Here is a 23,574-nt window from a genome sequence, read left to right as displayed (position 1 = left end):
TTTCTTTCCTCCCTTCTTTCATCTTTCCTTCTTTTTAATCTTTCCTTCCTTTTGTATTTACTTCTTTCTTTTTTCTTTCCCTCTTCCTTTTGTCTTTACTTCTTTGTTTTGTATTTACTTCTTTCTTTTCCTTCTTTCTTTTGTATTTCCTTCTTTCTTTTGTATTTCCTTCTTTCTTTTGTATTTCCTTCTTCCTTTTATCTTTCCTCCTTTCTATTCGTCTTTCTTTTCTTTCCTCCCTTCTTTTATATTTACTTCTTTCTTTTGTATTTCCTCCCTTCTTTTGTTTTCATTTGATTTGAAATTAAAATTTTGGGAGCGTCAGCACTTAGGCTATTTTGCTCCCCTCGCATTATACAGGGGCCAGCCCCTTACCATTACAAATAACAACTCTAACGTTGCATAACTAAAAAAATTAAAATGTTCTGACTTCTGTTAAAAGCTGAGGCTGTAAAGGGGCACTCAGCACACATAAGGACAAAAGAACAGGACAATACAAACAAAATTATACTGGCCATGGGGCCAGTCGCCAGAGCCTCGTTAGTCTTCAGTCCAGGGTGCACTAACGTGGAAGTGAGGTTGACATTTGGGTGTACTACGTGGAAGGTCACCCCTTACACCCCTCCCTTCTTTTGTATTTACTTCTTCCTTTATCTTTCCTCCTTTCTTTTCGTCTTTCTTTTTTCTTTTCTCCTTTTTTAATCTTTCCTTTCTTTTTATTTTAATTATCTTTCCTTCCTTCTTTTATATTTACTTCTTTCTTTTATATTTACTTCTTTCTTTTATATTTACTTCTTTCTTTTGTATTTCCTCCCTTCTTTTGTATTTACTTCTTTCTTTTGTATTTACTTCTTTCGTCTTTCCTTCTCTCTTTTGTTTTTCCTTTCTTCTCTATTTTGTATTTTCTTCCTTGTCTTTCGTCTCTTTACTATTTCTTTCCTATCTTGTTATTTCTTAGTTTTCTTTTTAATTTTTTCCAAACCCCTTCCTCCAACCGATCATAAAAATCAGAAAATCTCGCCACGTAATAGAAAGATCCAGGGTTCGATTCCCGGTATAAACATATTACACAGAAGTTAGTTTGCCACTTTAAGCAGTAAGTTCAGTTTCAATGAACCTATATCAGCATAAAACCAACAAAATATTTCTCAAGTCTTAACTTTTATATACATAACTAACTTCTGCCTTCCTAAGATTAATAAGCATGGCATAGTGCAGAAAATAAGTCAATTAATATTTTTCTGTGCAAATTACGTATTGTTGTCTATTTTATTCGTCGCGTTGTCAAGAAATACTTCTAAAAAGTACTGTTATACGGTTATATATGCATTGCACCGTGCTATAAAGGCATGGGATGTGATCAGGACCACGCTGCGGCCGCCTTTACCCGCCCTCCTCCCAGTGTTGCCCCCAGGTACCCATTTTATTCGAAGCTGGGTGAACCCTAGAGTCGCTTTATGCAAGGACAAGGCCGGAAAAGTTCCAACCTAAGGCAAGGAATATTTGTATGATCCAAATACAGTAATACGGTTTTTCCTGTGCGTCATGTTCCGCTGCAGTTGTGTGATGTCGTCATCCTTTGTGTGTACCAGATGTGTACGTGCGAGTGGGGCAGATTTCCTAAGCATGCTCCACTAATTTCGTGGTCTGTTTACTTTTCTAGTGGGAGATAACAGTACTGGATATCTCCCGGGTGAGCAACGCCTACGTCAGAAGTTATACACCATTGAGCACTCGGCGAGGAGCAGAGGATCAAGTGTTGCCTTCGCGTTTTGTACAGTTTTACTTGTGATCTGTGCACTGTTCGGTCTTCGGTTTTTCGAAATCTTACAAACTCATTGCCCAGTTCGTAGTTACAGCTATGAGAGATTTCACACCAAAGCGACTCTTGGCCACACACTGCACACGCACGACTACAGTAGTCTGGCACGAGAATTGATAAAATAATCTCTATGCAATTTAATATTATGTACGGTCACCGGCAGTAGAAATGGGACGCCTACATCCTTAAATCCTAGATTCCCTCCAAGGCGTTGTGTGTTGCCTAACTCTCGAGGATAAGTGGATTTTAATATCAAATTTTCAAAGGCAACGTCTACCGCCGCCGGAGAGTTAGGCAACACACACAACGGCTTGCAGGATCTAGGTGTCCCATTTTTATTGCCGGTGACTGTACACTATACTACGTCGCGGTAGTCTGTGGAGCAAGGCCGTGCATAACGATAGAAAAAGGAAGAAAACTGGGTGGAGCAATGCACTGCGCCCTGCTGCAAACGTCTGGTCGAGTCCTCTCGAGTCAATACTTGCGCAGAGGACTTTTTTCGTCCGCTTGCTGCATAGACTCCTGAAGCAAGAAACTTTCTGATGCGGTGTTGCACTTCTATATTTTTAATGCATATGCTTCACATGTTCATATGATCACAATACAATTTTATAATATCTCAGACTATAAACACAAGAAGAAAGTTTCTGAAGAGAAAAAAACAATTGCCTGATGCATTACTACTCTTCAAGATAATTAATTCTCATTATTCATATTTGCATTGTAGAAGCAGTTGCGTGAGAAAAACAAGCTTTCTTAAAATGCTCGACCGTATTCAGCAAGTACAGGGTGATTCACAAGTCATTTTTCGCCAGAAGGAAATGAAAAACCGTAAATATTCACACATTCCTGCATTATAAAGCCCAATTCTTTGTGTTATTTTGTATTCTGTACTTTATTTTCCTCTGGCTATGGAGGAATTTGGAAGTTATTTCATGGTACACAACCAATATAATTAAAGATCCAGAGTGCACACACTGAGAAGACTAATCAATAGGGAGACAAATGTATGGTAAATAAAAACTGAGGAGAGCGGTAAATAGAATGTTAGATCAGCGGTATATACCAGCGGTGGAAAAACAATGGCACACACTTTTTCATTTTGAGAGGAAACAACATACAAAAGAGCTGTAAATTGATAAACTACTTCATTTTTATATACTGTACACATACACAAGTACTTAGCTGTCAAACCAAAAAGAAAACATCAACACAAAATCACTTCATTTCTAAATTGCATATCTCAAGTGATTTATTCATTATATGTATTTAAAGGATATCCTTGCTGCCCAACAAATAAAATAATCACTACTGCACATACACAACACATGTTGAAAATCACATGATGATAAACAAAATTCATTCATGACAACACAAATGACACCATTGTTTCCCTTGATGTGCGGGAACAGACTAATCTTATCGCTGCTACAGCTAGCAAGTTCAATGAAACTGGAAGTTGAGTAGACATTCGGAGGAAGAAAGGAATGCAGCTTGACAGGGAGCGAAGTTTTCGAACTGAGATTATGTGCATGGGAAATCCAAATTTGCATGGTCTTCCTGATATGATCGAAGATAAAACGTTCTTCAGCTGCAAGTGGTAGGAAACTTTAGGCAAACGTTTCGTTACAAATCGACAGTTCGCGCGCACAACCTCGATTGTCGGTTTTTGCGTGTTTTCTACTTAATTTGATGATATTTCACGGTTATTTCGTGGAAAAGCACACATTTCGCATTACTTCGCGAATAAAACTCATGCAAATTTCCTCATTGTGGGTGTAGTTACGTGCAGAATGTTCAAAATTGCATCATTTTTTCACATTTCGCGCATCGCGAAAATTTAATGTCCCTACTAATCGATATCATGTCGATCTGTTCCGTAAACATAGAGATACAATTAAAGGCAATAAAAGATGGGGGAAATGCTACGTTAAGTGTATTAATAACATCTCGTATGCCAAAGAAAGTAAATGCTACAAAGCCAGGGGTCTAGGTTCGAAACCTGATTTAGGAATTGATTTGTCATTGTGTCTTTACCTTCGTCTCATCAATTCGCCATTCTTTCTTAACGATCGTGATTATGTTAGAGCAGGAATTCTCAGTCTTCGTAAGACCGCGACTCGGTCAATTCCTTTAAAAAAAAAAATCGAAGCTCCAATCCCAGCAATTTGACTCGTACATGGTTATATATATATTTTTTAAGTGTATGCATTAATTAATACGAGGGCGTTTCATAATGATTTAAACTTTTGAGTGCCCTGCATACCATGGTTGACCATTGGCCTTGCCATGGCAGTCACAGGTAGCTAGTACCTTGGTATCTCGCCTGATATCAGCACTGGACAGAAGCTGGCCAATCCACGTGCATTTCCTGCACAGCTGTCATTGTCTGCATGGACAACTTGGAAGGACAGCTCTGGATAATCTGAGTGCCACAGAGAAGTATGGTGTTTGCGTTTATGTGTGTGGCAGCACCTGGAACCCCATCTTGGCAATGGCTGCAATGCCATGAGTCGGCGACGAAAGTCCAACCAGTGCAATGGAAACACCACACATTCCGGACAGCATCCTTAGCTTGCAAGCACATGGACACAATCTCTGGGGACAATAAGGGCATCATCCTCATCGACTGCTTCGAACCAGAGACCTCCATTAACAGCACAGCATATGTGGCCATACTCCACAGATCCCATCGCGCCATTCAAAAGATGTGGCCAGGGAAGTGGGCGAGAGATGTGCTTTTGCGACATGATAACGCGCGCCCGCATAGCAGTCGGGAAATATCCGCTGCCATTGCCAAGATGGGCTTCCTGGTGCTGCCACACACACATACGCAAACACCATACTTCTCTGACTATCATTGCTTAATCTCTGTGGCACTCAGGTTCTCTTTCCAAAAGAACCTCGTCGTCCTGCGCTGTCCTTCCATGTTGTCCATGCAGACACTGACAGCAGTGCAGGAAAGGCACACTGCCATGGCAAGCCCAATGGTCAATCATGGTATGCAGGGAATTCAAAAGTTTAAATCATTATGGAACGCCCCTCGTATGTAACCTTGAAATTAAATATTAAATAGTTCGACTATGTATAGGCTTGTTGATTAATAAAATAGGTTTAAATAACTCCTAAACTAAAACTCCATGACGTAGCAGCACGCTGAGGGCCAGGGCTTGCCAAGCGGCTTTTTCATTGGGTGACGCGTGATCAGTGCATGGAGTCCCATCGCCGCTGTTTTCTAGCTTTCGAGACCGGAGCCCGCTACTTCTATTTCAAGAAGCTCCCCAACTGTTGTCACGACGCTTCAACGCAGAAATTTTGGGAGCTCTCACCGTGAATCGAACCCAGGACCGCTCCCACCAAGGCGAGAGCACTAACCATTTGGTTAAGCAGGAACCTTAAATAGGATAAAGAATGTTGATAGAGCGTCGTGGTAATCCAAGGTTAGAAAAGTATGGAAAAATTCGTGTAGTCAGCTGCATGATGAACTGCTCGATTTCGTGAGTACTACTACACCAGGTTTCCAAACAGTATTCAGAGAGCAAATATACTCGAGAAGCACATTGTGTTTGGTTATTGGAGTAATCGTAAGTTGCCTAAACGCAGAGGTGCAATTAGAAGCGATAAGAGAGGGGAAAGGAGATTGCGTTAAGTGTATTAATTACCATCTTGTATGCACATGAAAGCGTGTCGTTTTTCACGTCGCTGCATTGGAATGCAAATGCGAATCGTGTGCATTAAACGTCTTGAAGTGCAGCGTTGCCTCATGTTTTTCAGAAACTTTCTTCTTACTTTTGGTAATCTGAAATTTTGTTAAATTTCACCGAGATCGGCTGTTCAATTCTCATGGACAGACAGACTGGCAGGCAGACTGGTTGAGTTTTTTTTTAGTTTGTTGTATTATAGCATTAGTATTTAGTTTCGTTAGTTTGGAAAGACTTTCTAATCAATAAAAACTGCCGTCCGTCTGCGTCACACCTCTGAAACTACAAAGACGAAACGTGGTGCATTGATAAACGTACCAAATAACAGTGCAGTGCTATATAAATTAACCTAATCTAGCCGTAATGTACAGTAATCCATGTTACAACCAATCCTGTAACAGTCACATAAATTATTTATATTGTTTATGTGCGTCAACTCGGGAGCGTATATTCCAGGCTAGCTAGGCTATCTCCGAAGCCTGAAGCCTAGAAAGGAAAATACTGAAGAAAAATCTATTACAAACTGTGTGAATTAATGATTTCAAAACTAAGATAATGGGCGATTCTGAAGTTGGCAACCCGAATTCGTAGGAGTTGGCAACCCGAATTCGTAGGAGTTGGCAACCCGAATTCGTAGGAGTTGGCAACCCGAATTCGTAGGAGTTGGCAACCCGAATTCGTAGGAGTTGGCAACCCGAATTCGTAGGAGTTGGCAACCCGAATTCGTAGGAGTTGGCAACCCGAATCCGTAGGAGTTGGCAACCCGAATCCGTAGGCGTTGGCAACCGGAATCCGTAGGCGTTGGCAACCCGAATCCGTAGGCGTTGGCAACCCGAATCCGTAGGCGTTGGCAACCTGAATTTTTATAAGCTTGCAACCTGACTACTTTTGGGATGGCAACGTGGCTTCCTTGAAGACGTCAAGAATGAGCCTAATAATCGTCTTCTCCCTTCCTCCATAGCCTAGGACCAGGTGTCATAGTGAGCTAGTCCATGTCTTAGACTCAGCATACGCCACTGCGTCAACTATATTGATGAGCTTCTAGTCTTCCGATGTACTCAAAACAATTAGCTCTGCAAATAAGAAACTTGGTGAACTGAATGGCCTGCGATTGATGTGTGCTTTTTTTTTTCATGCAATTACATGCTCAGTACTTAGGCACGTTCCCTACCTCTGAGGTCAAAATTCTAGACTGCTAGTGTTTCCAACCAAGATTATACATAACCACTGAAATTACACTTTTTTTCCATACTTACCAAAAATCCACGATATGTTTGTTACTCCCCCCCCCCCCCCCAACTGATCACAAAACACAGAACTTGTCATCAAGGGATCCCGGGTTCGATTCCCTGTTGAGGTGCATTACACAGTCATTCGGATCCCACTTAAAACTATCTGAACATAAAATTGACCTGTGACCAACTTGAACAAGACTTTTATAATCAGGGTTCTTTCATAATTGATCCTTTTCTTTCCTGAAAATGGGTTCTGAATACCCGGGCGAGAGAATGTTGTTTATCCGCTGTTGACACACTGTAGTTCTTCCAACCTGAACGTAAAATAAACAAATTGTCACGTGACCGATGACGATGTAGCCACCATGTCTTCGCCGTGTAATCGAAAGGTCCCGGGAACCAGTGGAACCATATACAGGGTGTTCACCAGTCAAGAAATACTTGTGGTGAAGAATTTTTGCTATTGCAATGACTGATTTATTGATTTAGTTTATTTTAATTCACTTCACTCTTCTGCATCTTTTGGCTAATCTCAAAGATTAGGATGAATGGCGGTAAGATAAGATAGATTAAGGGACAATCACAAATATATAGGGGCGACAACATAACACTCACATAAGATTATACTGGTTCTGAGTTCAGACGCCAGAACCTCACTAGTCTGCCAAATGCAGTCCAGGATGCATTAATAGATAAAGCAAGTATAATTCTCTTGTTAAATACAGCTTCAGTTTTGAACTGGCCTTTTGGTAGGGGGTTCCATTAAATAAATATTTTTAATTGCTAATTTCCAACTAAGATGGAATGATTAAGAAAAGCGAAAAAAGGTCATGAAAAAGTGGGGAAATTTGGATTCCTTCTTTTGGTAGACACTAGTCACGATATTTGGCGATATACTATATCGTGGAGACGATATATCGCCGATATCGTCCATACCTAGTAGACACCGTGATATAACGGCTCGAAACCCACTTTAAACTATAGGTCCAGTCCCGATTAGTAGGGAGACAAATTTATGGTAAATAAAAACTGAGGAGAGCTGTATATAAAATGTTCGATCAGCGGTATATACCAGCGGTGAAAAAAAAAAATTGGCACACACTTTTTCATCATGAGAGGAAACAACATACAAAAGAGCTATAAATTGTTAACTACTTCATTTTTATATATTGTACACATACACAAGTACTTAGCGGTCCAACCAAAAAGAAAACATCAATACAAAATCACTTCATTTCTAAATTGCATATCTCAAGTGATTTATTCATTGTATGTATTTAAAGGATATCCTTGCTGTCCAACAAATAAAATAATCAGTACTGCACATACACAAACACATGTTGAAAATCACATGATGATAAACAAAATTCATGACTGAACACAAATGACACCATTGTTTCCCTTGATGTGCGGGAACAAACTAATCAAATCGCTGCTACAGCTAGCAAGTTCAATGAAACTGGAAGTTGAGTAGATATTTGGGGGAAGAAAGGAATGCAGCTTGACAGGGAGCGAAGTTTTCGAACTGAGATTATGTGCATGGGAAATCCCAATTTGCATCGTCTTCCTGATGTGATCGAAGATAAAACGTTCTTCAGCTGCAAGTGGTAGGAAAGTTTAGGCAAACGTTTCGTTACAAATCGACAGTTTGCGCGCACAACCTCGATTGCCGGTTTTTCTGTGTTTTCTACCTAATTTGACGATATTTCACGGTTATTTCGCGAAAAAGCGTTCATTTCGTGGAAAAGCACACATTTCGCATTACTTCGCGAATAAAACTCATGCATATTTCATCATTGGGGGTGTAGTTACGTGCAGAATGTTCAAAATTGCATCTTTTTTTCACATTTCGCGCATCGCGAAATTTCAATGTCCCTACCGATTAGCCTATCTGTGCATGAAATGGACTTAAACTCTGACGTGACAAGGTGACAAAGAGCAAAAAAAAAACAACCGAATAATTTAATTTCAACTCGGTACATTAAAATATACTTGGGCCTGTATCCAAATAGTGTCTTGTCAACAGTCGTTAGGGTGTCTGCTACGCAGTAGGCAGAAGATCGAGTGAAAGCATCATTTTAAACAATGGCGACGTTGAAAGGGAAATTTCGCACACGAGTGAGAATGAAAGCTGCATTATTCTCCCGTCATTTCGTTCTGATCCGTTACGTCGTTGCCAGAAACAATAAACAGAAGGGGGAAAAAATCCCTTCTTGGGTCGTTCAACCACACGTACTGTCGGAGCATCACGGTATGTTGCGTGTTTTCAATAACTGATGGCTCGGCACTTTTTCTTTTATTGAGGGTCATTAGCTTTTGTCGTGTGTGTGGTTATGTCAGTCTCTTTATGTCCGGGTTCGAGACCTTCCAAGATGTCTACAGTGGCGTGCTCATGAATTTCTCAGGGGGGAGAGGGGCTATGTCCACTTTTTTATCTGGTGATCCTATATCGTGCCATTGTTGAATGTGCCGATCTTGCTTAACCTCCGGCTGTTTGTCATCCTTGTTTAGTTTCTTGCGTGTTTGTCATCCCTGTTTAGTTTCTTGCGAAGAGCTGGACTCTTCCACCGTCTGTCTGGCCTCCCCGATGGCGCAGTGGTAGCGTCGTCGCCTTGTAATCAAGGGGTCCCGGGTTCGATTCCCAGTGGAGGCACATAGTGGTTCGGATCTCACTTTAAACTGTAGGTCCAGTCCCGATTAGCCTTACTGTGCATAAAGTGGACTTAAAACAACAAATCAATCCAATCCAATCTTCCACCGTCTGTAAGGAAGCTTTTAGTTTTTTTCTGACTTTTTAATGTGTGTTTGTCTTGTGCAGGTCTTTTTACAACCTTGCACTTTTTATTTTCCCAAGGGGCTTTTTACACCCCTTGTTTTAACCACTTAAGTCAGAATTTTAGGTTTGGGGATATTTCCCCGAATATATTGAAGGGTGCAGAATGGACTTAAAAATTTTAACTCCTTCGTTCATTCATATATCATGCCATCTTTTTCTACATTCGCGCCTCCCAGGTGGCGTAGTGGTAGTGTCGTCGCCTTGTAATCAAGGGGTCCAGGTGGAGGCACATAGTCTTTCGAATCCCACTTTGAATTGTAGGTCCAGTCCCGATTAGCCTTATTGTGCATAAAGTGAACTTAAAACACCAAATCAATCAATTTTTCTACATACATCCCCCGCCTAGAATATAATAGCCCAAGAGAGGGGATTATCAATCCCACCTTACCCCCACTGTGGACACGCCACTGGTAACTTAGTCCTATGAATAAGAGTGCTACCGAGACGAGACTTAGTGCCGGCCAAGTGGTCGACGTTCGATCTCGCCGCCGAAGTTCCCACGTTCGAGTTCCGGCAAGGCAATTTCATATCATCGTTGCGGTTTGCGAAGAGTAACATCAGAAGCGACGCTAAATAGAGGAAAAGGTCTAAATATGGGCCCCCTCTTTTTATGTTGTCATTTTCGGAGGGAAAAAATTAATATATCAAGCACCTGTCTTTAAAATGCATATCTATGAAATATATACTTAAATGTAATAGCATGCTAAAGTATAGAAGGTCTCGATTTTTTTTTTTAAAAAAAGGTATTTCCAAAAAATGGTAAAATGATGTATTTCAAAATTATGGTCTAAATATGGGCTACTAGTGGCAATATCACAGAAAGCAATTAAATTTTAAAAAGAACAGTCATTTATCGCTAAAACATTATAAAATTCATATTTATGAATAATCTGTTTTGAAAATCACGCGGAATGGGAAAAATCGAAATTAAGAAAAACTCAAATATTTGTTGAAAATGTGATCTCAACATTAGACCTCATGTCATAGCCCAGATTTAGACCATCACGCTATTTTTCTTCTTCAATTTATTTTCGCTATGTTTGGTACATTTTTCACAAACAAATCATTGCATTATAAAAGCCCACATTTGTTTTATGTACCGCTAATATCATAACCTATACAAAGCAGATGAAAATTCAGAAAACGCTGAGTTAAAACATACCTGCAAAAAGTTTTCGGAGGTCGCAATTCTATAACAGCGTCCAAGGCCGAAACTAACCACCACATTCTCTTTCGAATTGGCGCCGCAACCTTTGTCCTTGACTGATAACCATTTCCAATAGCCTCTGCCAGGCTGCAGCACCCGGGACCGCTGATAACTCCAAAACCCATATATTTAGACCTTCTCCTCTAACAAAAATACAAATCACCTAACACAGCCGGGCCTCCCCGATGGCGCAGTGGTAGCGTCGTCGCCTTGTAATCAAGGGGTCCCGGGTTCGATACCCGGTGGAGGCACAAGTGGTTCGGATCCCACTTTAAACTGTAGGTCCAGTCCCGATTAGCCTTACTGTGCATAAAGTGGACTTAAAACACCAATTCAACAACAACAACCTAACACAGCTGTAAAAGTATTATATGCGAAATTGTCTACAGAACATCCACACCGTGACAGGTAGCAACATTCTTTGTAGACATTATTCTAAAAATATAATATGTGGGAGGGAAGATATGCACCCCCAAAAAATATTTCATCTTTCCAAAATTAATGTTGGAGAAATTGGAATTCCATGTGAATTTAGTTACAATAACCACTCTACCCTACAAAGATAAATAATTTGAGTTGACTTAGCATCATGTATACTAAATACTGTATAAATAAAATGAAAGAACTTGCTAATAAATGATTCTATAGAAATCGCAAGGATGCAACGGTAATGCAAAATAGTAGAAATTTTTGAGTTTTACATGCAAAAACTGTCGTGCCTGTATTCATGGCTCTTGTAGACGATTTCGCGGTCTGTTTTCACAATCTGTTACATGGCGAACCGATTCGTCAACCGCCCCTGGAAATTAAAAAATAAAATAATGCTTGCTATTTTCATTTACAAGAACTATGTTATGTTTTTCATGCTGTACAATTTAAAACAAAGTATAAATGATTCCACATTATATAAAAGGTCGCGAAACAAACATTGAGTAAAATGAGGTATGTAAACGTCAATAACAAAGGAGAATAGCTGTGCATTTTATTATAGTACACTATATGAAATGCAAGAAAATGGGAAACAGTTATGCTGTATATTCACTTATTGGGTGAATCGAGGACGAAAGCCCTAATAATAATATAGTAATGGTTTATTTTTATTAATTTAGATATGTTGTTATTGCATAACCATGATGACGATAATAATTATTATTTTATTTCTACTATTCAAATTTTACCTCCCCCTTACAAAAATTACTGACGACGCCCAAGTACACTTAACGACAAAAGTAATAGTAGGTGAATTGTCCCTCACCCTTTTCGTTCATTGTGTTTTGCACAGTGTTATGATCAATAATTAAAATAAAAACATCAATAAGCATACATCTGCCCCGGATCATACCTTAAAACAACACAGGATGTAGCCGCCCCCGCGGCGGAGTGGTTAGCACATCGCACTACGACTCCAGGGGTCTCGGGTTCGAATCCCGGCCTGGGCATGGATGTTTGTGCGTGCCCATTCATCAATATTATCATGTAATCACTCATCCTCATCTTCGGAAATTAGCCGAAGTGGCACAATACAAAAAGCGAAGTAAAATAAAGCAAATCAATAACAATAACACAGGATGTAGAGTAAAAGAGAATGAAAATGGTGATGGACAATTTGCGTACTGTTATCTTTGCCGTTGACTGTACATGGTGTTGCCGTTGACTGTACATGGTGTTGCAAATGAGAAAAGAACGTAGGTATAGTGATCGCCAAGAGATTTACGTAGCAGCAGTTTTCTTGCTTTGTTCATTTCAAGGTTGCATCATATCTTGCCTTTGTCATGGTTCTTGGATTGCGCGAGGAGGAAGCGTCTCTGATTGGCTGCGGTTCGGTTCCACGTGGTTTTTATCCTCCCATCTATGTTGCTTTCGTTTTTTCCCCTAAGTAGTACCTCAAGGCAAGGCAAGACAATAAACAGGCGGAAACTTGATATTAGTAGCTACAGCATGCACTGAACCCACGCAAGCTGGTTGAAGTGTGCCTATTAGGTGTGTGTCACTGTCACCATCCAACATGAAGGTCGCTCTCTGTTATTATTTCAATTGGCTGTCAGGTCATTAAGAAAGCATCGACCAAATTGCCATCACAGGTGAAGCGTCATTATATCTTAATGAAGAACCTTATAGTTTGCTATTTAGCTTTGTTCTTGTGGAAACATCAGGGGGGGGGGATAGAATATGTTCTGGAGTGCAGTCACGTTAATTTGATTTCGCTCAGGTTCACCGCTTGATTTGGTTTATTTTACTTCGCCTTTCAGCTACTTTGGCTAATCGTGAAGATGGGAATGAGTGATGACGTTATGAGATTGATGAAGGTACATTCACAAAGAAAACTATGCCCAGACCGGGATTCCAACCCGTGGCCCCTGGCGTCGTAGCGCACGCTCATTGCGTAATCCCCTAAAGGCACATGAGGGAGGAAGGACCGACCCCACACACAAGATCTCGGCAATCTTTTTATATAGTATATAAGGTGGTGTCATTAGCACCACGATCTGGAGACAGTGTAAAAATCATGTAAGAAAGCTGCCGTCGTCGAAATCAACCAATCAGAGCGTGGTCTGGGCATGTGCATTATGAATTTCATGTAATCATCACCCGTCTTCCTTGTCGCGATTAGCCAAAAGTGTGCGAAAGCGACGCTAAATGACAGAAAATACAAATACATGGCTTTGTTTACATCAACTTCGTACTTGCTATGGACAGAGATTAGTTGTCAAATTAATGTAATATTATGCCTAACTTTCATTCTGCGTTTCTGTGTAAAGACTTCTCAAATCCTGTTCTTCTTCGCGTTAGGAAATTCCTGTGATTTTGACGTCACCGTTCAAACATTTGCGGTTCGTGCTTGCGTGTGTGTTTTGTCTGTGTGTTCACCACAGCACGAAGTTCACTTTCGTAGACTTAAGCAATTCCCTGCCAGAAATATACTGTCCTGCGCCTCGAACATAACATACAGGGTCGTTATTCTTTGAATTGTGAACAATGGTCGGTTAGAAAAGCTGGTTTACGTTCTGCGCTTCTTGGAATTGTGATCTGGGAGTAGGGGTTTCGAGAACTGTGGCGAGATCAGAGTTCTTTTCCTTTTATATCCTGTGCAAGTTCTCTTAAGAAGGGGCTAGCTCTCTCTCTCTCTCTCTCTCTCTCTCTCTCTCTCTCTCTCTCTCTCTCTCTCATATCTTTCCCTTACTTTCCTTGTATCTTATTTGCCATTTTCTTTTATCTCTTGTTCTCTACAATTTATTTTCTCATTCTTTTATTTTTCACTTTTTCTCGTCCCTTTCTCTCTCCTTTCCCTTGTTCTATATTTGTCGTCTTCCTTTTTCTTTTTCGCTTTTATCATTTTATCACTCTTTTCTCTTTCTTCTTCTTTGTCTTACTTCCCTTGTGTCTCACTTCCTATTTCCTTTAATCTCTTGTTCTCTATAATTTATTTTCTCTCTTTTTCATTATTTTATTTTCACTTTTTCTCTTCCCCTTCATTATTTTTCTTTCTTGATTTTATCATTCTCTCATTGTTTTCTTTTTCCTTTTCTCTTTGTTCCCTTTTTTCATCTCTTCCTCTTTTCTCTGCCTCCTGTGGTTCACTCAGTAGGTTCTCTGACCACCCCGTTGGGTAGGAGAGTTCAATTCCCAGTCTGGTTACCTCAGGTGGGAAATTATGTCCCTCTGGGACCTATCCAACCACTCATCAACCTGATGATAAAGGCAGCCAGAGTCTGGTGCTGATCGCCTCACCTCCAGTATGCCATTTGCCATATTCCATGTGCCTTTATGACATTGGGCAATACACAGGGAGTTGCTCTGCCTTTTACATCCCCCCTCCCCACCCCTCATCTCAAGCAAAATGAGCCTCCTGTCCTCCAATTAGACCCTTTCTTCTTCAGTCATTAATCTTTAATCTCGTGACTTCATCTTCCTTTTGTGATAGTTTTTTTTTTTTTTTCCTCTTGATATTCTTTCAAGCATTGGATCCTCTACCATTTACTTTAGTTCTTGAAATCATTGCGATTTTATATGACTTGAAATCTTCCTATGACAACATTTTTTAATGTGTTTGTATATGATACCATGCAAGTCCCTGTGTAACCTTGCACTTTTGTTCCATTAAGGACTATCCAATCTATTTTTATTGCTAGACTTAGCTTTTAGATAGATGGCTCATACCCGAATTTAGTGATGAGTACAACAAACACCCAGTATATTTTTTTTAAATATCAACTGTACACATTATAAATAAATGAAACACTGTTGCATAACATCCCTTTAAGAGCCAATGTCTGCCAAACTGCTTCTCTTTCAGTGGTGCACGAAGAGCAGATTAAGTCCCACCACGTCTTTTACTTATTTTTAAGTAGCACACCAATCACCATCTTGATACAGGGTAAACACGAAACATTTTCCGGCCTCCAAAAGGGAGCCGAACTGGGGAATGTTCATACCAAAGGTGCAAGCAATAACCATATGTCTATGCTGTAACCTTTTAATAATATTCTCTAATTCAAGCTTACATCTTATGGCCTTCTCTAAATGGTTTGTGCCTTCCCGATGGCGCAGTGGTAGCGTCGTCGTCTTGTAATCAAGGGGTCACGGGTTCAATACCCGGTGGAGGCACATAGTGGTTCGGATTCCACTTTAAACTGTAGGTCCAGTCCCGATTAGCCTTACTGTGCATAAAGTGGGCTTAAAACACCAAATCAATCAATCAATCAAATCTAAATGGTTCGTATATTTTCCATAATGTTTTAAAAAAGTAATATCTTTGACAGCAGTAATATTTTCATATTTACTTCCTGCAAATTCTCATTGTGCGATTTCAACATTTTCTCTACAGGCACCAGTGTTTAGTGAAGCTACGAGAAAGGTATTGGAAGACATATTCCTTGTGAAGCGCTTGCAGACGATCAGCGAGTTCTTCTCGATGTGCCAGCAGATGGCCCAGGCCTTCAAAGGAGTCGGGAGCATGATGTACGATGATGAAAGACTGAATAAACCTATACGGCGCTTCACCGCTGATTATGTGAGCAGGCAGCTTCTTGGAGTAACGTCGCAGACCTTAGCATTGACACTTTGCCTCCTTTTACAGCAGTTGGGAATCAATGTGACAGGTAAGTGCATAATGTTAACAAGTGAGGACCACAGGTTGCTTCAAGGAAGACACTTTTGCATTTGAAAAAGGAAGAAGTAAAGGCTCAGTTTCAGTGTGGTCCTTGAATTCAGCATCAGAACCTCAAAATTCTGAATTTGGTTTTCAAACCTTGAATATCTGAAATTCTGGATTCAGTATTTGAATCTCAAATCCTGAATTCTATATCTGTATCTGGAATCCAAAATATGATACTCTATTTTGAATCAGATGGTCAGTTTACCTTTTTAATTTTTTATTATTTTATTAATGACATGTTAAAACCTGTTTCTCATGACACACAAGTTGCAAAATAATTATCACATAATGGCAAGAAACACACATTTTACACTCAGAATGACTTGAAATCTAGATAAGAAAGCTTATGAAGTCCTTTTTTTTGTGTGTTTTGGTTTGATACCATGCAAACCCGTGTGTAACTTTACACTTTTATTTCTTTAAGCATTATACAATCCATTTTTACTCCTAAATTTAGCTTCTAGATAGAGGGTTCAATCCCTAATTTAATAATGGGTACAAACGCTCAGTATAAGTTTTAAGAAACTTGAAGAGCCATAAGTATGAACTGTAGTGTAAAACAGAATCTTCCAAATCCTATATTAGAGCACTAAATCTTGAAAAACTTTTCCAAATTGGTCTATTTCTATTTTATAGTTGAAATTGAACAGCGGGACATTGGTGCCGAGAGCAAAGTTCCACTTGAAGAGTTGTGCCGCAAAGTCGTGGATCTCTGTATGAAGCAGAACCTATTTGGATCGTCTGTCCTTACACAGGCATCCAGTCTAACAAGTGCTCTGGAAGCAGCTTGGAGGCGGCGTGAGGTTGCGAGACACCTGCAGCAGAACATCGAGGCAAGCAGATCGAGCCTCCAGAGATTGCAGCTGGAGCTGACAGCTCATCATTGGTTCCACGAGGATATCCTGATACAGAGCTCAATTACCAGCATTGCACCTCTCAGTAAGTTACTGGTACTTTACTGTAACTCAAATAGAAAGAAATGATTTTCTTTTGTTTTTACTAACGATTGTCAAGCTCATTGACTGAGTCTCTTAACTCTCTTCTGAATGTTCCAGGTTCGAGTTCTGCTAAATTGGCTGTGCCCCCTCCATGTAGGACTGCCTTGACGGGGCGAGGGGGCTTAGTAGGGAGGTCAATTTCACCTCATCATTTCACCCATTCTTCATATCCATATCTCACGTTTTTCACCATTCCATCACGTCATTCATCTCCATATCTTTGACCTCCCTCTAAGAAACTAAGGTAGGTAGGTCATTTCCATCTCATCATTTCACTCATTCTTCACATCCATATCTCACGTTTTCACCATTCCATCACGTCATTCATCTCCATATCTTTGACCTCCCTATAACTAAGGGTCCTGCTAGAGGAGACAACCTCGATAAAAAACCCCTATCCCAAGGTGTGAGTTGCACGTGCCGATGGGACAGTGTTGGCTGCAGGGGTAGGTGCAGTCGCGAACGTGGCCTCGGGGATTTCGGTTTGGTCCTCGAGTAGCCTCCATTTTTGGGGGTAGGCCTTCCTCGGCATAGAGGGCATGTCGAGGCGACAATTTATGGACCCTCCACTTAAAAAACTTTAGTTTATGGGAACTAAATCACCTTTTAACGGGGGGAAACCCTCAAAGCGTCGGAGGCCTTTGAGCCCGACGAGTTTATTGGAAAAGACAGGGAACGTCACGTCAGTGCCGCGTTACCTTGTAATAAGCATTGTGGAAAAGAAAGAGACGACTGATGAATGTACAAGCACGAAGAGAAATGGAGCAAAAACATTAAAGGACCTGTCACCATTCCTCATAAAGAAGCAACTGGACTATGCCGCTGGAAGTGATGTCCCTGACATCAAAAAACTGCGCAACGGAAGCCTTCTCATCCAGACCAGTACAGATCGCCAGACTAACCTCCTCCTTAAGCTTACGACCTTGGGCGACTTTCCTGTTCAGGTAGAACCTCACCGTCAACTGAACAGTTGTAAAGGTGTTATACGCCACTGGGATCTTTTGAATTGCACAGAAGAAGAAATCCTTCAAGAGCTCTCCGATCAACATGTCACAGCAGTGCAGCGAATCAAGACCAAAAAATCCGGAGAACTTTTACCGACAGCTTCGCTCATTCTGACCTTTAAAACGACCACTCTCCCGGTTGAGGTACGGGCTGGTTATTACCACCTTCATGTCCGGCCGTACATCCCGAACCCGATGCGATGTTTCAAATGCCAGCACTTTGGGCACACTCAGCCTTCTTGCAAGGCCACCACTGCCATTTGTGGCAAATGTAGCGAGCCCGATCATGGGACCGAGCCATGCTCATCTGGTCCCTCATGTGTCAACTGCAAAGGCAAGCACCCAGTCTGGCATCGCGACTGCCCCTCTTTCCAAGAGGAAAAGAAAATCCGAGAGTTGGTTGTGACAGAGAAAATCTCTGCCGGCGAAGCGAAAAGACGTATCCGTGAGAGTGTACACACTCCCCTACCTGTGCCATTCGCTACAGCTGCTTCAAATGCTCTTGCCCGTCGCAGTATTGGCGTCCAAACCAGCGACGTGTCCACTCAGACAACAAGTATTCCCGGAGCAGCTCACCCCGCTCCGAAGAAACCAGCAACCACTACTCGCTTCACAGAGAAGAAATTCAAGCAAGTTTATAATAAAGAACACTTTCTGAAGTCTACTAGCTCTCCAGTCAGGGTGACAGCCTCCACCCTGAAACTTAAGGCGCAGCTGAAAGCTGCCAGGCGGGCGCTAAAAGCACCCGCCCCCACTCCCCCTTCATCCCCTTCGCCCTCTGTGTCCTTACCCGAGGACATGATACAGGACGAAGCCGCGGATGAAGAATTTATCAAGGTGACAGGGCCTAGAAATAGAGTACGCCTCAAAAGGTAACTATAATACCTCCAGCTATGGCTTATTGTCTCCAATGGAACCTTAACGGTTTCCGTACTCATCTCGAGGAACTGCAAATCTTAATATCTGAATTTGACCCTGCCATCATATGTCTCCAAGAGACACATTTTCGTCCAAATGAATCGATGATTCTGAACGGATACACGCTTTACCGCACCGACAAGCTTCCTGAGGGTCGTCGTGCACACGGTGGTGTTGCAATCGGTGTTCGAGATAACATCCACTCAACGCCAATCTTTCTCACCACCCCCCTCCAAGCTGTCGCCGTGCGGGTCCATCTACCGCAGCCAATATCTGTGTGCTGTGTTTACATCACAAGGGAGGAGCGATTCTCTATTGAGGACCTCCTTTGTATATTCGAACAACTTCCGTCTCCTGTAATTCTTTTGGGCGATTTTAATTCCTACCATTGTTTGTGGGGCTCCGTTCGTACAGAGCCCCGGGGTCAAATTGTAGATCAATTCCGTGAGGCATCAGGTATAACGTTGCTGAATGATGGGACTCCCACATATTTCAGTCCTTCCTCAGGCACATACTCTGCGTTGGACTTGTCCTTCTGCAGTCCCAGCCTTGCTCCTACCACATCTTGGAGCGTTCACCCTGATCTCTGTGGGAGTGATCACTTCCCTCTCATTCTTTCCTTCGAACATCTTCAGCAATCACGTGAACAACACCCTCACTGGAATCTCAGTCGGGCCGACTGGGAAGCCTTCGAGCGTGCAGTGGACCTTGAAGTCGATCTTGCGTCGACTTTACCACCAATCGACGCATTAGATGTCTTTGTGTCAAGAGTGCATGATGCTGCACGCACCTCCATTCCACATCCCAGTGGACCTGCGAGGCGTCGCCCAGTCCCCTGGTGGACTGCGGAGATCAGTGCAGCCATCAAGGACCGTAATCATGCCCTAGATCGATTTAATAAGAACCACACTGCCGCAAACCTCGAGCAGTTCCGCATTAAGCGTGCCCGTGCCCGTCGGCTCATCCGAGCCAGTAAGAAGGCGTGCTGGGTCCAATACGTGTCTTCTCTGACGAAGCAGGCTTCGTCGAAAGCCGTTTGGACCAAAGTACGTCGCATCCAGGGGGCTGCATCTACTCCTCTGAGCGCTCTGGAACACGACGGGACGTTGTACACCGATTCCGGAGACATAGCAAATATCTTGGCCACGCAGTTTTCTGATGCCTCTAGCTCGGAAAATTATGAACCACGTTTCCGCCGCGAGAAGGACCGTCAGGAACGACGCCCTCTAGTTTTTCGAAGTCATAACACCGAGCCATACAACTCTCCATTCACTGAACGGGAGTTCGATCAGGCGCTTCGAGATTCTAAGAATACATCTCCTGGAGTGGACAAGATCCACTATGAGATGCTTCGTCATCTACCCATTGGAGCAAGAAATTTCCTTCTGGCGGTATTCAACAGGCTTTGGTTGGAGGACTCTTTCCCCACTTCCTGGAAAGAAGCTATTATTGTTCCCATCCTGAAACCAGGTAAACAACGCACCGCAGCCTCGAGTTATAGGCCTATCGCCTTAACTAGCTGTGTGTGCAAGTTGATGGAACGCATGATCAACAAGCGTCTCACCTGGTTTTTGGAGGAAAACTGCTTGATAAGTAATTCTCAATGTGGTTTTCGCTCCAACCGTTCCACACTGGACCATCTGGTTCAGCTGGAAACACACATTCAGGATGCATTCCTCAACAAGGAACATTTAGTTGCAGTTTTCTTTGACCTCCAAAAGGCATATGACACAACGTGGCGCTTTGGCATCCTAAACCAGCTCCATTCTTGGGGCGTGCGTGGCCATATGGCGTACTTTATTAAAAACTTTTTATCCGATCGTTTTTTCCGGGTACGTGTTGGGAACTCCTTTTCGGATCTTCAAGAACAAGAGAACGGTGTCCCGCAGGGCAGCGTATTAAGTGTGACTCTGTTTGCCATAGCAGTCAACAGTGTTATGGCAAACATTCTTTCCCCTGTACATGGCCTCCTCTATGTAGACGACCTCACGATCTTTTGTCGCTCACGGAATCTCGCGTCAGCTTCTCGTCAACTCCAACTGACGATAAACCGTTTGGTTGAGTGGTCCTCCCAAACAGGTTTCACCTTCTCATCCGAGAAATCCGTGTGTGTGCACTTTTGTCGTCAACGTACATGTCATTTAGATCCTGACCTGTACATGGGGAAGTCTCCCCTGTGCTTCGTGAATGAGGTCCGCTTCCTGGGCCTCATTTTCGATAAGAAATTAACATGGCTTCCTCACCTTCGCCAGTTAAAGTTCTCTTGTCTTCGAGTTCTCAACCTTGTACGTGTTTTATCCCATACTTCCTGGGGTGCTGATAGGACGGTACTGCTTCGCTTGTATCGTGCACTCATCAGGTCGAAGCTTGATTATGGATGTGCTGTGTATTCTTCTGCCCGCCCATCTAGACTTCGCATCCTAGACACCGTCCACCATGCTGGTATACGTGTGTGCTCAGGTGCTTTTCGGACCAGCCCTATCGCCAGTCTGTACGTAGAGGCATCTGAGCCGTCGCTGTCTCTGCGAAGACAGCGACTGGTAGTGAACTACTTCCTCCATCTTCGCTCGATGCCTTCACATCCCTCATTTCACACCATCTCAGACGAGAATAGGCTGGCAAGGTATCGGCTCCACCCTAGTGCCACTAGACCATTTGGTGTTCGTGCAGACGAGATCCTGTCAGCACTTGGTGTTGACAGTGATCTTCCTGGCGTCTCTCCACTCATTCCGCCTCTCCCTACCTGGGAGTTTCCTGCACCTTCTATCGATTATTCTCTCACTGCCCTTCCAAAGTCAGAGACACCAATGGTTGTATACCAGCAACTGTTTTTAGAACTTCGTGCGAAGCACCCCAATTTTAATGTGTTTTACACGGATGGGTCCAAGACAGTGGAATGTGTTGGTTGCGCCTTCGTCCTAGACTCTCAAAGTTCCAGTTACTCGCTACATCCTGCCTGTTCCATCTACACGGCAGAGTTGTACGCCATTCTAAAGGCACTGGACTTTGCAGACGTGAATGGGCTGAAGAAAGTCCTTGTGTGCTGCGATTCGACCAGCGTGTTGCAGTCTCTGGATTCGCCGTATTCCCGGCATCCGGTAGTGCAACGCATATTTAGACGGCTTGTGTCCTTATCTGCCAGTGCGGATGTACACTTCTGTTGGGTCCCTAGCCACGTTGGCATCCTGGGGAACGAAGCAGCAGATGCTGCCGCCAAGTCTGCTGATGCAGATGGCGACGTTCTCGTCCACCTATTGCCAGCTAGCGACCTGCGGAATGTGTTTCGTTGTTGCCTTCTTGACACTTGGCAGGCCGAGTGGGATGCGGAAACGGGGAACAAGCTTCACGCTGTTAAGCCCACGATAGGTGCTTGGCGTTCCTCGTCCCGTCCCTCTCGGCGAGAAGAAGTTATTCTTACCCGCATTCGTCTAGGACACAGCCGTCTAACGCATGGTCACCTGCTCCAAGGGCTGGACCCTCCGTTGTGTCGTGTTTGCAATGTTTTATTAAGCATTCGACACATTCTCGTTGAATGTGTCGATCTTGCTTACCTCCGGCAGATTTTTAACATTTCCGGCTGTTTGTCATCCCTCCTGGGTGATGACAGCAGTATTTTATCACGTGTTTTTAGTTTTTTGCGAAGAGCTGGACTCTTCCACCGTCTGTAAGGAGGTTTTTAGTTTTTTCTGACTTTTTAATGTGTCGTGTTTGTCTCGTGCAGGTCTCTTTACAACCTTGCACTTTTAGTTTTTCCCAAGGGGCTATCTACACCCCTTTTTTAAAGCTCAGTCAGATTTTTAGATAAGGGGATATTTCCCCGTATATACAGAAGGGTGCGAAATGGCCTCAAGTGCCGACGCACCCATAAATTTTAACTCAATCAATCAATCAATAAATTGGCTGTGGATCTCTTCACTGTTCTTGGACCCAAACAACTGGATGTTTTTCTTTGGGGGGGACAGGTTGGCTAGCTATGATTTTTTATGCTAAAATGAGTTGTTTGGTAAAAAGTAATTTTACTTCAAGATTTCTAAAGGACAACTTCGTTAATTCTAACCTCAAGGGACCAAAAAACCCAATCATAATTCATCCTGATTGTTGCAATTGCATAACCAAAAGACAATGCAATACCACATATCATACTTTTCCTTGTATATACAATTGGGTCAGTAAGAAAGAAGAAAGAAATTGTACACATTGTTATGAACATACGTTTTTTAAAAAAATTGGTTAGAGCATTATCCACACATTCTCGATATCTGCAAGAGGGGATGTGATGTAATCAAGAATTGAAGTAAGGGTTTTAGATAGAGGACCTTGCCCGCATTCGTTGAAGGGTGCAAAATGTCCTGATGTTCCGATGCACCCACAAACCATAGGGCCTCCCCGATGGCACAGTGGTAGCGTCATCGTCTTGTAATCAAGGGATCCCAGGTTTGATACCCGGTGGAGGCACAAGTTGTTTCGATCCCACTTTAAACTGTTGTTCCAGTCCCGATTAGCCTTTCTGTGCATAAAGTGGACTTAAAACACCAACTCAAACATCAGGGATGAGACACTTTATGCAGGTAGAGATTCATAAAAATTCTCACCTGAGATCCATACCATCATCTGGGTTGGTATGTAAATGAGAAATTATAAACTAATTTTATAAATATAATTATAATTAAGATAACAGTTTCTTTTCTCTTTCTTTCC

At 42.3% G+C, this 23,574-nt stretch overlaps 1 protein-coding gene across 5 annotated transcripts in view; it reads left to right on the top strand.

Annotated features, from left to right (window-relative positions):
* The window catches only part of nonC (serine/threonine-protein kinase Smg1), a 352,394-nt gene that overhangs the window by 309,270 nt on the left and 19,550 nt on the right, over nt 1–23,574 (top strand). For all 5 annotated transcript variants that reach the window (XM_083136748.1, XM_083136746.1, XM_083136747.1 and 2 more), the window contains exons 48-49: nt 15,627–15,900; nt 16,593–16,895. In XM_083136748.1, the coding sequence (XP_082992874.1) occupies nt 15,627–15,900; nt 16,593–16,895 (577 nt within the window). The remainder of the gene's footprint in view (nt 1–15,626; nt 15,901–16,592; nt 16,896–23,574) is intronic.

Source organism: Lepisma saccharinum, chromosome 15 (genome assembly GCF_977018435.1).
Source record: "Lepisma saccharinum chromosome 15, izLepSacc3.1, whole genome shotgun sequence".
Taxonomy (NCBI): Eukaryota; Metazoa; Arthropoda; class Insecta; order Zygentoma; family Lepismatidae; genus Lepisma; species Lepisma saccharinum.
Note: the sequence above shows the minus strand (reverse complement) of the source record. Positions and strands in the feature narration are given on the sequence as shown.